The sequence below is a fragment of the Dermacentor andersoni genome, chromosome 8, assembly GCF_023375885.2.
Source record: "Dermacentor andersoni chromosome 8, qqDerAnde1_hic_scaffold, whole genome shotgun sequence".
NCBI classification, from domain to species: Eukaryota; Metazoa; Arthropoda; class Arachnida; order Ixodida; family Ixodidae; genus Dermacentor; species Dermacentor andersoni.
Genome location: NC_092821.1, coordinates 55,657,915 through 55,671,988, shown reverse-complemented (window position 1 = coordinate 55,671,988; position 14,074 = coordinate 55,657,915). Strand labels below are relative to the sequence as shown.

Genomic DNA, 14,074 nt, shown 5'->3' with positions numbered 1-14,074 from the left:
TGCCGCGGGGGAACGCGCATGAGGCGAGGAGGAGGCGAGGAGGTCGCGCGGCGGGGGCACAGTTCAAAGGGTGTCGCTACATTCAAATTATCAAGGGACTTTAAGCTGAGCAGTGTCGTCTGCTGCGGCAAATGCCAATCGTTGTTCGAACTGCTGACAATATGCTCGCGAGTAAGAGTTTAACTAGTGATCCGTTTTCGTAGCTTCTACTAGGTGTAAGTTCGTCGCCTCTGTCGACCGCATCTACTTTCAAATGTGAACGGGTCAGGTCATTGTGTTATATAGGGGAAGATGATTGTGTGAATAGAGTTGATGAATTGGGTGTGACGATGACTTTGGCTGACATATATCTTCCCGCTTGGGAAAGCCTTTCGATAAATTTTGGCTGGGATCGACGCAGGAAATGAAGAGGACCACGAGGACCCCAAATTCAAGCCGGTGGATCCGATATTTTGGATTTTATCGGCATTTGAGTTTGCCATGTGGCCGAGCGGGCGGTAAGCCTAACAAGACCTAGAGCAATAGCGGGGCTCCGCGGCCTCCCCGGCCTCGGCCCGAGGTAGAGAAGACCCGGAGCGATGTCCCGAGCAAGCAACCCCATCTACGACCGACCCTCAGCGACAGGCCCGACAAGATTTCCGGCCGAATCACAAGAAATCATGGAGGAAGACCTCCAAGACACCACCGAGGTGGCTCCCGAGCAGCAGCTAGTCCGAGGCGGACCCGCGGCGGCAGGCAGCCACCAAGCCCTAGCAAGCAGCACCCCATCGACGCAAAGCTCAAAAGTAAGCAATGGCGGAACCGACACAGATTGGGAAATTGCCATGTCAAAAAGGCAGAAAAGACGCCAACGCAGCGATAACAAGCAGCAAGTTTTCGCGGGAACGCCGGGGAATAGAAATTCCCCTGGCGCGGCGAAGGTCACAGATGGTACGCCAACTGCGCCGGAGAAGAGAGAGGGAGGAGGAGCGCCGAGGAGGAGACTGCCACCGCTCCCCAGAGACGACCTTAAGATAGTCCTTCGGCCGAGGGGACTGGCTGTTAAAAGCCTGCAGACGCACCAGGTGGCGCGAGCGGTGGTCGCGGCCACCGAGCAAGGATGTAAGGCGCAAGACCTCATCATCCGACTGCGCAACGGATCCAATATCATCATCAGCAGCACCGAAAACGAAGAGGTGGCCCAGACGATTAGGCGCATCACGCAGATGAGCTTCCGGGTCAAGAACTACGCCGTCAACGCCCACGTGGCGGCGCCGGAAGGCACGTTGCGCGGGGTCATCCACGGCGTGGACCCGGGGACCTCGCCTGAAGAACTCAAGACCAACCTCAGAGTCCGCTCGCAAGGCGTGAAGATCCTTCCAGCCAGAATGCTTGGGAGATCCAGCACGGCCGTCATCACCTTCGACGGACCCATCCTCCCGAAGCAGGTGCTGTACTACGGTGGGGAGATGTGGTGCTACCTGTATCGGCCGACGAGGCAGATGTGCTACGCCTGCAGCCAACAGGGGCACCGAATGGACGTCTGCCCGAACCCAGAAACCAGGACCTGCAGACAGTGCGGCTGCCAAAACCCGGAGGAGGTGCACCAGTGCACGCCCAAGTGCTGCTATGCGGCGGCGACCACGCGGTGGGTACGAGAGACTGCAAACAACGCCTCAAGTCAGCGAGCGAGCTGCGATGGGGCATCCAGCAGCAGCTAAGGCGCACCAGAAGCCGAAGCTGAGGAAGAAGGCCACGATGGTTCCGGGACGAGAGCCAGTGCCCGGGCCGGAGCGGATCGTGGAGCCGCAGCCACGACAAGAGCCGAAGCCAAAGCCGAGGGTCCGTCCGGGACGAGGCATACCCACCCCTGGGCAATACCGACAAGAAGCAGCTGCAGCAGAAACAGCAGCAAAAGAAGAGCGGCGGAGGAGTTAAGCTGAGCTGGGGAGACGGCCCTCCCAAATCGCTTTTTGCACCGCACTCGAAGAACACACAAACAACACAAGACAGACAACTAATTGAAGAAATCAAAAGTCTCAGGCGCGAACTCGAGCAAAGTCGCGAGGAATCGAGACAATTAAAGAAACAGCTACACGACTTAATCAGAGAAAAACAAGAAATGAGGGCAGGTTATACACTGACTAGCGCACCTTCTCCGCCACCCCAGACCATGGAGCTGGCACAACAAAACAACGAAAAGGGGAACCCCATTGACGACATCAGAAGTCTCATAATGAATCTACAGAGCCAGATGCAAAGTCAAATGCAACGGACGCAAAGCGAAATACAGAAAACCCAACAAAAGTTTGCCCTGCAAGAGCAGAGTTTCCGAAATTACGTAAAGAATCAGAATACGCAAAGAACCACCAACGACGCCAGAGACAGACTATACAACGAATGTAGGTTCGGCGCAGAAACCCCCAACGCAACCAACAATAATGGCAGAACGGAAACAACACTTCGAAATCTGGCAATGGAACTGCAGGGGGTACAAGCGCAAGCAGGGCCTCCTACAGCAATTCATATACACCAGAGAAACCCCACCAGATGTAATCATGTCGCAAGAAACAAACAACACCCCAACCCTCAGAGGCTACACATGTCGAGAGAGCGGCCGCACCGCGACCCTTATAAGCACACAAATAGTAGCCATAGCACACAAAGAGATAGAGGATACCCAAATAGATCACGTAATCACGGAGGTAATTCCCAAAAAGAAAAGAAAAGCAAAGAGCACCAACATCGCAAATCTATATAGCCCAGCCAGACAAACAAAGGCGACTTTATTAGGCTCTTTGCGGAGGCGAAAAAGTTAGCGGGGCAGAACACTCTAATTATTGCGGGCGACTTTAACGCCAAGAGTTATACTAACGAGGACAAAAAGGGGCGCGGCATCTGCACGGCGGCAGAGAACGTAGGGTGCGAGCTGCTAACCGAAGAGAACCAACCGACCAGGCAGGGGAATAGCGTCAGTCCAGACACGAGTCCCGACCTAAATTTTATCAGGGGCGCCAAACAAGCGGAGTGGGAAAACCTGCTCGAGAACCTTGGGAGCGACCATCTCATAATAAGGATCAGCATGGTTGGAAGATTGGCACGGCTCGGCTGACGGACTGGGACGCCTTTAGAGCGCACTGCAAGCAGCTCGAAGGCAGAATCGTTTCGGTGGAAGAGTGGAGCCAACAACTCAGGCGAATCCAAGACCTATACACGAAGGAAGCAGACAGGACGGAACAGACGCCGGAGGTGGACAAGCGGCTCCTCAAGCTATGGGAGGCGAGACGCGGGCTCACCAAGAGGTGGAAGAGACCGCTACTCAACAGAAAGCTAAAAAGGAAAATTGCGGACATCACCAAGAAAACGGAGGAGTACGCGACGCAGCTGGCCAGACAGGGGTGGCAGCAATTTAGCAATTCGCTAAACGGCACCCTCAGTACGGCCAGAACGTGGCAGATCCTCAAGGCCCTCATGGACCCGAGCAAAAACAAATCCGAAGGCAGCAAGTCGATACAGAGGCTAGTCCACCAGTACGAAGGCACCGACGAACAACTCCTTGAGGAAGTCCGGGTCAAATGCTACGGCAAAGACCAGGTCGAGAGCTACAAGGAAGAATACCGCGGTGAAGAAAACCCTACCACGGACCGACCCATCATGAGAGAAGAGGTCGTCGAGGCGATAAGATCGGCCACCAAGAACACGGCGGCGGGGGCGGACAAAATCCAGAACTCGCTAATCAGAAATGGCGACGAGGCCATCGACCAACTGACGGCCTACCTCAACACGCTCTGGAAAGAAGGGAGAGTTCCGGCGGAGTGGAAACACGCCGTCGTCGTAATAATTCAGAAGCCAGGGAAGAAACTCCAGATAGAAAATCTCAGGTCGATATCCCTAACGTCGTGCCTGGGCAAGCTGTACGAGAAAGTGATCACGAAGAGAATCCAGTCGCACTTGGAAAACGAGTGATGGTACCCGGACAGCATATACGGGTTCGCAGCCAACCTCTCAACGCAAGACGTGCTGCTCCAACTCAAGGAGGAAGTACTCGAGACGATGCCGAAAACGGGCGAAAATGTCGTCATGGCCCTCGACATAAAGGGGGCCTTCGATAACGTGAGCCCCGCGGCCATCATGGAGGGCATCAACAACACCAACTGCGGGAAGAGAGTGCACGATTACGTCAGGGACTTCCTGAGCAACAGAACGGCGGCGGTGGGGCTGGGCGAGCTGAGAAGCAACGTGTACCCCACGCCGTGCAAGGGCACACCCCAAGGATCCGTCATATCGCCCGTCCTCTTCAACGTGGCAATGATTGGCCTGGCAAGAAACCTTAAGGAGATCCGAGGCATCCAGCACGCGATATACGCCGACGACGTCACGATCTGGGTCACCCAAGGATCCCTCGGAGAGAAGCAAGGAAAACTGCAGGAAGCGGCGACCCGCGTGGAAACCTGTACCAGAGAAAGGGGACTGCGATGCTCCACAGGGAAGTCGGAGCTGCTCAGGGTCGGCAAGCACCCAACGCAAGCGACACTGGAGGTGACCCTCGAGGGACACAACATCCCGGAGAAGAACATGATTAGTATCCTGGGCATGTGGCTACAAGGCAGGCGGAAGTGCAGCCACACCATTAGCCTGCTGAGCAAGGCGGCGGAACAGGTGGGCCGCATGATCAATAGGGTCTCCCAAAAGAGATACGGAATGAAAGAAGAAGACACTCTCAAGCTAGACAACAGCCTAATTGTCAGCCGAGTCACGTACTCCCTGCCGTACCACGTGACGACCAAGGCAGAAAGAGAGCAAGCAGACACCATCCTCAGGAAGGCGTACAAGACCGCTCTGCGTCTACCCAGAAACACGTCGAACGAGAAGTTGCTCCAGCTGGGCATCAGCAACACCTTCAGCGAGCTCGCCGAGGCTCTGCTGGGTACGCAAACCGCGAGACTCAGAGGCACCTCTACGGAACGAGCGCTCCTGAGGAGGTTGGGTCGGGATACGAGCGGACTGACAGACAGATACGCGGACGTACCGGACCACCTCAGGAAAACCATTAATGTGGGACCACTGCCAAAAAATATGGATCCCAACCTACACGAAAACAGGCGAAAAGCTAGGGCCGAATACGTTGAGAGAACGCTAGCCCAGCTAGGCAATACAGTATACACGGACGCCGCCGTATATCCACACGGAAGAGAACGCGTGGCCGCGACGGTAGTGGTTAACAAGGAAGGATACCCGATCACGTATGCCACGGCAAAGGTCGCTGGCACAGCGGAGGCCGAGGAGATTGCCGTAGCGCTGGCGGCAGCGGAAGGTTATAGAACAGGCCGATCTCTCAATTTACTGACGGACTCCAAAGGGACGTGCAGGAACTACACGAGGGGCAGAATCAGCAAGACTGCCCTCAGAATACTCAGCGGAGCCACCTCCGCCGAGAAGGAAAAGCCCAGTCACAAACTAATATGGATGCCGGGTCACGTAGGCATAGGGGGGAACGAAAGGGCAGACAGCCTAGCTCGAGGCGAAGCGTTCAGAGCAGGACGGTCTAATGCCCAGGAGACCCACCTACAGGCTTGCGAGGGGGGACGCGCAGAGACCCTGAACTTATATAGAGGAACTAGAATTATATATCCGCCACCACAGAAAGCCCTCACAAAGGAGGAAGCGACCAGCTGGCGCAGACTACAAACACACTCCTTCCCCAACTTACACGTGCTCAATAAGATGTTTCCGACACAATACAGGGCCACCTGCCCTTGGTGCGGTGCCACACCTACACTCTACCACATCACCTGGGAGTGCGAACGCAACAAAGCATTCCACAAACACGAACACCCGAGTGCGGAGCAATGGGAGAGTCGGCTCACCAGCAGCGAGCTCACGGCCCAAAGGGCCCTAGTGCAGCACGCGAGCGATGCAGCACGACTCAGTGGAGCCTTGTAATAGGGGCCCACCCTTGCTGAAGAGAAGTCTCAAGTCACCAGCGCCAAGAAGATGAAGACGACGGAGGCCTCGTAACCGCGAAACTCTTAAAAGACTCAATAAAAAATTTTCACTCACTCACTCACTCTACGCTCATGTGATTAGGCGACGTGCTTTCATGCGCAATACCTGTTCAGCTAAATTGGGACGGTTGCGGCAATTTTGCGCTTTTCGGTCCAGTTCCGAAAATTTATTAGCTGTAAAACACGGTTTCGCGCACGTCACAAAATCTGCCAGAAACGTTCAGCCCACGCGGAAGGTTGTGCGTATACGGAATGAATGTTATTTTTTCTAGTTTCGTTGATTTCGAGTAATCTGCGCTGTTTCTTTTTGTTCTTTTAATTCTCCGGTCCAATTTATCACATGCCCTGGCGAAAAGGTTGACAGAGTTTTGTAATCTTTCACTGTGCCTTTGCAAGAGGATGTGTAAGCACGACTTGGCCAACACAAATATGAGAGCCGAAGCTGCAAATGCTTGTTCTACTAAAATGGAGTAACTTACGGAAAAATTAAGAAAAGGATTTTTTCCGATTCGTATCACATAAACAACTGGTATGGGATGGCTTAAATGAAAAAAAAAACTCAAAGCTGATGTGCTTGTTACTTCAAAAGTTGCACAAGAATATAAATCCCCAGGTTATGAACAGCGCAAGGAGCGATGGAACAAGAAATGTTAGGCGTACCATTAAGAGACATGAAGAGAGCGGTGTGGCTAGCGAGAACGGATACATTTTAGTAGACATTTGGAGAAAAGTTCAGCTGGGCAGCGATTTAATGCGCAGGGCAGTTAACCTGTCTATTAGTGTTAGAGAATGGATGCCAGGTGGTTAAGCGGACTATTAGTGTTACAGAATGGGTGCCAAGCGAAGGGACGCGCAGTCGAGGACGGCTGAAAACTTGGTGGGGTGAAAAAATTAGAATATTTGCAGGTGCAATTTGGAATCAGTTAGCGCAAGTCCGGGGTAATAAGAGATCTGGTTATGAGGCACGCCGTAGTAGGGGACTCCGGAAATTCGGAGAACCTGCGGTTCTTTATAACGCGCTCCTTAATCTAAGTACACGGGTGTTTTCGCATTTGGCCCCCATCGAAACGCGGCCGCCGCGGCCGGGATTCAGTCCCGTGACCTCGAGCTTAGCAGTCCATACCCACAAAGCAACGACGGTGGGTGGCCCTGTTATGATCTTATTGCAGGCCTGCTGCACGGGAAATCCCGTCGCGCACTATCGAATAGCTTACAAGAAAACTAATACCCCCATAGCAAGCTAGCACAGTACGAAGTCGCTTCTATTTAAATGGGACACTAAAGGGAAATACTAAGTCAAGTTAAAGTGATAGATTAGTACCCGAGAATCTCTAAGGAGGCAATATAATCGCAAACACAGCCTTAATATTAGAGAAATTGAGGTAAATGCGGGACTTGATCAGGGACTCCCCCTGGACGTTCAAGCACATGCCCGATTACGCAAGCACTCAGTTAAATTTTGTCACTAGTACTCAACTATCCGTTGCAGGAAACATCCTTGGATTGTATTATAAGACGAAATAAAATGCTACTTGTCCAGTTCTATTTCATTTTTAGAAAAAAAAGAATACTTATTGACGGGCGCGCCTGAAAGGTTTCGTTTTCGCTCGACTCTGTGCCGCCCACGCTTTAGCAGTTCACTAGGTACGTTATCGAGCAGTACTGCGCTGGTATTCCTGTCTCGCGAAACTTGCGCAAATTGCAAGAAGCAGACAATTGAACCTCCATGTGATGTCACCGGATGCCTGAACGGTCTACGCCACTTGATTAAAAAGAATAACAGCTGCTGCGGCGAATCCACCGCTCTGTCTTGGCTCAGTACCGCTATCTGTTGGGCACTGGTTTACTCACCTGCGGCAGCAAAGGGCGGTGATGGTTTATTCAACGTCACCACTCGCTCGATTGGGCGTCGGGAGATTTGAATTTAGAAAAAAAGAAGATCTTCGTACCCTTCAGATGCAATTTTCTCGTAAACTAAGACTTTTCTTGGCATGAAACAAGCATTGCGAGGTTTATCTAATGGCAGTTAAACAGTCCACATCGACTTAGTATTTGCCTTTAGTGTCCCTATAAAGCCATTATCTTATAGTGTCGTTTTTTAGGCGCTGCACGAACCTTGTGTTGCGAGTACACCCCATAGCAAAAAAAAAAAAAAGATGAAAAAGCGACTTCGCGTGTCTTCGTAAACGTCGCTCGCGGGACTGTTGGAGGAGCAGCTTCCCTCTTCGCTACATGTTGGTGGAGTCAACAAATGCCCAGTGCCGCCCCAACAAATAACCTATGTGCATCCCGCTGAGCACATGCCACAAGAGCACATCTAAAAACACAGCAATATGAGAACACGCACCGCAAGTGCAGGTGTTTTCCGCCGTCTCCAGCACTCCTGATCAAAATGCAGCACCTGCTGTCACGATAGCGGCGCAGTAGACACTTGCGCTACGACGCTAGGAATAATATGGTCTATAGAGTCCAGCATGCAAATTAAATTGCCTTTTTTAGTGCTTTTGTATTCTTACCAGTTCCAGCGAGTCTTCGTGCCAGTTCCATTGTGAACAGCGTCATGTACAGCTTGGTGCTGGTGTATACGTGGTTTTGACTGTACTTTTTGAAGTCGACGTCAGCATCAAGCGTTCCACCCCAATGAGCAATGGAGCCTACGTTGATGATACGGCAGGGCGAGCTCTTCTTGAGGAGACCTTGGAAGAATGAATGCGATATGAGTTTGCATTTCACGATGTTTGCTATGAGCGTACGATTTTGGTCACCGTAACCAAAGGAATGCAACTAACTAAAATGGCGCTGGACTTTATTTATGAGCGTTGCTTAGGCTAGCATTTCACTTATCGAAGAAAAAAAGAAGTTCGTTGTTTGAGTACTTACCGAGAAGGAGATTGGTCAGCAAGAAATGACCCAAGTAATTGGACTGGAATGTAACTTCAAATCCATCTTCCGTCTCTCTTCTTCCCAATGGGGCTGCACAATATGCCATAGATAACCTCAGTACATGCACCATATTAAATACTGAATTTCCTATTATGCAAGTTAAACCCTGCCTAGGCTTTGAATAGCTGTGGTCGTCCAACCGTTTGTGGTATGAATGGCCTATGATTACGTCAGCTCGTCGACAATACTTTTCATTCTCGCGTAGCATTCTTTTGCTCCCCGATGGTATATTTGAATGCTTCTTTTATTCTTAATTTATTTGAGCTAACCTTTAATAAAAAAATTTAATAAACGCTGAAATAACGTGTACGATGTCTTTGGTAAGGGGTATTCCAGTAAATAGTTTTGCTACTTGTTGTCACATTTCAGAATAATCGCGTAGCATGGAAGTGGTCAAAAATTTAGAAAACTGCATTTTACATTTCAGTATTTTAACTATATGCTAACTGATCCATTAACTCTAGAGTTTTAACTGCGAGATCATAGACCTTGTGGATTTCAGAGTGGTTCTCTCGCTGTGAAACAACAGATACCGGACTCTACATCTTGCTTCGTACGTGTCACACTTATTTGTACACACATTTGCCGTCGCCGCTCTTTCTTCAACAAGCATTACACAATCTCATTCGTCCTTGAGACACGTCTGAGTCTGTGCATCCACCTGATTTCCAGTTCGTATTGCAGCATAACTTTTGAGCGAAGTCGAGCATAAACAAAAGAAATTAAGGTACGACAAGGTTGAGTAATTTGCTGTGGAGAATTATAAGTATTCCTGCATGAAAGTAAACAAACACCTGCCATGGTTGCTTAGCAGCTATATTGTTGCGCAACTAAACACAAGGTCGCTGGATCAGATCGCGGCTACGGCGGCTGCATTTAGAGGGGGCAAAATGTAAAAATGTCCATGTTCCGTGCTTTGGGGTTAAGTTAAGAATCACCTGATTGACAAAATTAATCCAGAGTCCTTCACTACGGCGTGCCTCATAATCAATTCGTGGTTTTGGCACGTTAAACTTCAGGATGAAAGGCAATTAGACAAAGTACTACGCATCGCCGTTAGTTGCAGATAATCTATTTATCCCTTCGATTGCCATAGGTTCTACCGTGTGTGTTGGATCTGCTCAACTTTGCATTGTTTGACCGCGAAGGGTTCCTATTTTTACGGCTGGCCGAATAAAGACTCTCAACCACCCGGTGAGAATAATAAACACAGTTCTCTATGTGATTGATCTGGCAAGTTCGAAGTCTCACTTATCACGAGTAATCAATGCAGAAAGTTGAGCTATTTGGTGTTGATGCACTTGCTGTGACATAGTTTCTAGCGCTAGCAAGTATAACGGAAAATACAGTTGGGACAGGACAGAGTGCTTGGTCCTGTACCAAATTTTTTGTTCCTTTAGTCTTGCTAGCGGTTGTAACTATGCCACAGCTAGTGCATTTACTTAACACTTTAGAACGATGGTGTGCTGTTGAGGTCACACGTTAAAAACGACATGAATAAAAATTGCGTAATTAATATGTTGTTACAAAACGCCAGCTTAAAACTTGCCTTGCGTTGTAACCAACTTCCTACCAAAATGCTTGGACTGAACTATACTTTTCCCGCTCTAAGTCTCTTACTGACTTTTATAAAAAAGCAGATGCGAATGCATAATAATACATTTTATTATCTTCAAATTGTATCGCAATAGTTAATGTATTTATCGCGATATATATTGTATGGACTCTCCAAGCGCACTTTTGCCGTCGGCGTTACCGTCGTCGTCGCCGTGATGCTCCCTGTGACGTCCCAGGGCGATAACACTGTCGCCGCGCGTCATATGCTGCGTGTTCGGAGGGGAAAGCACGCGAGCGAAGCCGCCAATCGCGGCTCAATCTGGCAGTGGCAAATGAAGAAAGCGGAGAGCTTTCTCCTTCGCGCGAAATGGGAGGCATTTGCGGGGGCTGGAGGGGGGGGGCGGTTGTTGTGCTCCAGCAGCAACTGCGCATTTCGCGACCCGGCGCAAGAGGAATTGACGATGGCCGCTCAATCTGGCACGCCGTATATAGAGGCAAATGGGGAGGTAAAGCGCGGCTTCGACCCCGCCAGCAGGTGCGTGCTTTGTATGACCGGGCGCAGATGAGCGCGCATTATCTTGAAAGGAATCGGCGACGGCTCATACGTTCGTGCGCGCTGTGTACTCGCCACTCTTTCGTTGAATCGATAGATTACTCGAAAGTCACATTTCGAAGCTGCTGCTGCGATTCCTCACACCAGCGTTTTGACAGTGACTGTCCCCGCTCATCGAGTGTGACGGGCTCATCTTGAGTTATGCACGCTGACACCGTGCTTGGTAATTCAGTTTATGAACGAATGCTTCCAACTTTCTACGGCCGATAAAATTACTATCCTTAGCGATCCTTCGCCATGCGGGGCGAAACTTCGACTGTTTTGTCGATGCGAAACCTTCAAATGTTCCGTTGAGATAAAAAAAAGCTGGCTTCTATCATATATCGCAGCGAAACGGCACCTAAACTCGCATTGCCATTTGCTGCGATGTCACCTTTACGACCTGCGCTTCGGCGGAGCAGAGTGGCGGAAAGGGGGCACCTGCTGCAACGATGGCGCGCCAGGTCTTACGGGAGGGGAGAGAGCAGTGCCCCGTTGCCACGTCACCCTCGCTTTAATTGTGGGCACGAGGGCTCCTACGGAGGGGAGTCAACGACTCCTAGATAGGGCGCCTGTGCACTCGGCTTTATGGTGTCATTCTACTTCGACCGAAATTGTCAACGTCAAGGCCGACGGGACGAAAGCAGTGACGTCAAAATCACCGCGGCGTACTCTGGGGCATTCCCATTAGATTATATGACAGTCGGGCAAGGCAGCATGACACCGTGGATCAAAGTGCAGAGATCTGGTATCTATAGGACGCATTGCAGAGCGCGCGAAAGGGGCCTGCCGCGCTAGTTCGCCAGGTGTTGCGTGAGGGGAAAAGGCATCGCCGTGGCGTGCCGCCCGATAAGCGTCACCACTTCGGTGCCATGCGTTGCTGCCACGGCAGGCTGCCGCTGCTTTGCTGACTCGGACAGCTCGCACCGCAATCATAGCCACAATGGTACAGTAGTCCCAGCGCGAAATTCGACGGACCGCTCAGCGCCGTTCAATTAGACATGTATGCCTTCACGTTCACGGCTAATAAGAAATGCTTAGGTGACCTCGGGTTAGGCGTCCTCTGATTAGTGACCTCGGAAGCCAAATTTTTAAAACTCTACACAAAATAAAGCACTTCTATAACTGTCACACGTCAAATGCAATTTCATTTCATCGAATTGCATTACTCACATTTCTCCGCTTGCTCCCACACGGCGAAGACAAGCTGCCGTGACTAAACAAACATGACTGACACCGGCATCCAGCCCCAGATGTGAACGTATCTATTTTGCTAAGAAAATCTTGCGCACTTTTTCGTCCCTGAACTGACACTTACTTTTAAAGTAATTAAATAGCTATCACTTTATTACAAAGATAAGAAAACATTGTTAATTAGAACTTCATTTACCATCTCTGGTGCCGAGGCCGCGCAGTTTTTCGGAAATCGAATACGAGTGAGTTCCTTGAACTAATTGGTTTTAAGATATCGTTCAGAAAAGATGAAACAACTTTTTTCTCGTGTGACAGCAAAGAAATGACATCACAAACAAATGTAATTCCTTGTACATGACATTATATTTCGTGACAGGCGTAATAAGGAAAACCCTGCCTCGCTAATCCACGTGTGCGTATTTATGTGTGCACACCTGACGTCCTCGGAAAAAGTGATTCGCTGAAATTTTCTTCAAATAATAAATAGCTTACTACCGATTCATATGAAATAGATTCTCGAACAACTTTCCAGACACATAACTTCTTTTTGTCTAGAACTATTAACGAGGTTTCCTTGGAACTATTTAGTTGTGCTTTCGCGGGATGCTGCTTTCCTTCTGATCTTTGCCTGTTTTCAAGAAATGAGTGAAAGTGCTTTGAACTATTTGACTGCTGTGCTGAAATAAATCATTATTTTTCGATGGAACCTTTTTCCTTAGCCTTCTATTGAAACTTCAGTCACTCTACGGCTTGTCTTTTTGTATGTAACTTTTGTCACATGCTCAGTGACCCAAGTTGCCTTCTAGCTTAGGCCACCAAGTATGTCCTCGCTGCTGTCTCCCCGAGCAGACAAAATGAAACAATCTGCACTCTCCCGAATATACAGCTTGCTGGTGTACGGTGTCTAGCTTAGTAGGCAACTTGCGTCAATGTGAATGGGCCACTGAGTATAGATGCCCAAATAGACAACGTCAGCGCTGCGCACGTGGTATTTGTAGTGCCAATTACTTGCTACTGTCTCATAATAGATAGGCCAAGGAGAAGCAGGGGGTACGCAGGCCTAAATATATAACAAAACCATAGAGGTCCTTCTGGAACCGACACCTCCACTTCGAGCGAAGCCGCTGGATAGATAGCCATTCATACACTGCCGGTTGTAGTTGGCAGCGAGATTGCCAATTCGTGTGTATGTTTATATGCCCTTACGTATTCGTCATTAAGGGATGACATAAAAATACGGCATGGAGATACAGAAAACTCCAACAGAACCATTATAACCTTTAAAACTTATCATCACCAATCGCTTCCTATCTTACAGGACATTACTAATAGCATTAGCGACGTTCATCATCTTCAAAAGATGGATATGTGCGCCACTTTTAATGCGGTTTCCATTGTTTGCGAATTTCACGCAGTTCGCGCAGTGGGTCCTTGCATGCATGTCCATAACTGGCCTCTTTCCCGACAACTTGAGTCGCTGGCTAGTCCACGGTCAAGTGGATAGGACATCGGAGTGAAGTGCTGAGGGAACGGGGTACAAAAACAATAATCGGAGCAACCTGAATCAATGGGTATGTAACATTGGGTATGCGCCACTTCTCAATGGTACTTCTTTCGGCCCACTTGAGTCACTGAATATGTTCCACTAGGATTTTCAGCTCTTAATGAACATGTTTGACGTTAACTTGGGTCGTGGGGGTATATGCCATTGGCTTTGTGCCGCTCTTCAATAAACCTCTTTTACGCCAACCTGTTTCCCTGGGTACGTGACGCTTTCCACAATATTTATCACATGAACTATATC

The 14,074-nt window shown here is 49.6% G+C and overlaps 1 protein-coding gene across 1 annotated transcript in view; it reads right to left on the bottom strand.

The window, feature by feature from the left end:
• LOC126526355 (retinol dehydrogenase 13-like) overlaps positions 1-14,074 on the bottom strand; it is a 35,941-nt gene that overhangs the window by 12,365 nt on the left and 9,502 nt on the right. The window contains exons 4-5 of the mRNA XM_072289677.1: positions 8,865-8,941; positions 8,501-8,680 (exon numbers count right to left, since the gene is read on the bottom strand). Of these exons, the coding sequence (XP_072145778.1) occupies positions 8,501-8,680; positions 8,865-8,941 (257 nt within the window). The remainder of the gene's footprint in view (positions 1-8,500; positions 8,681-8,864; positions 8,942-14,074) is intronic.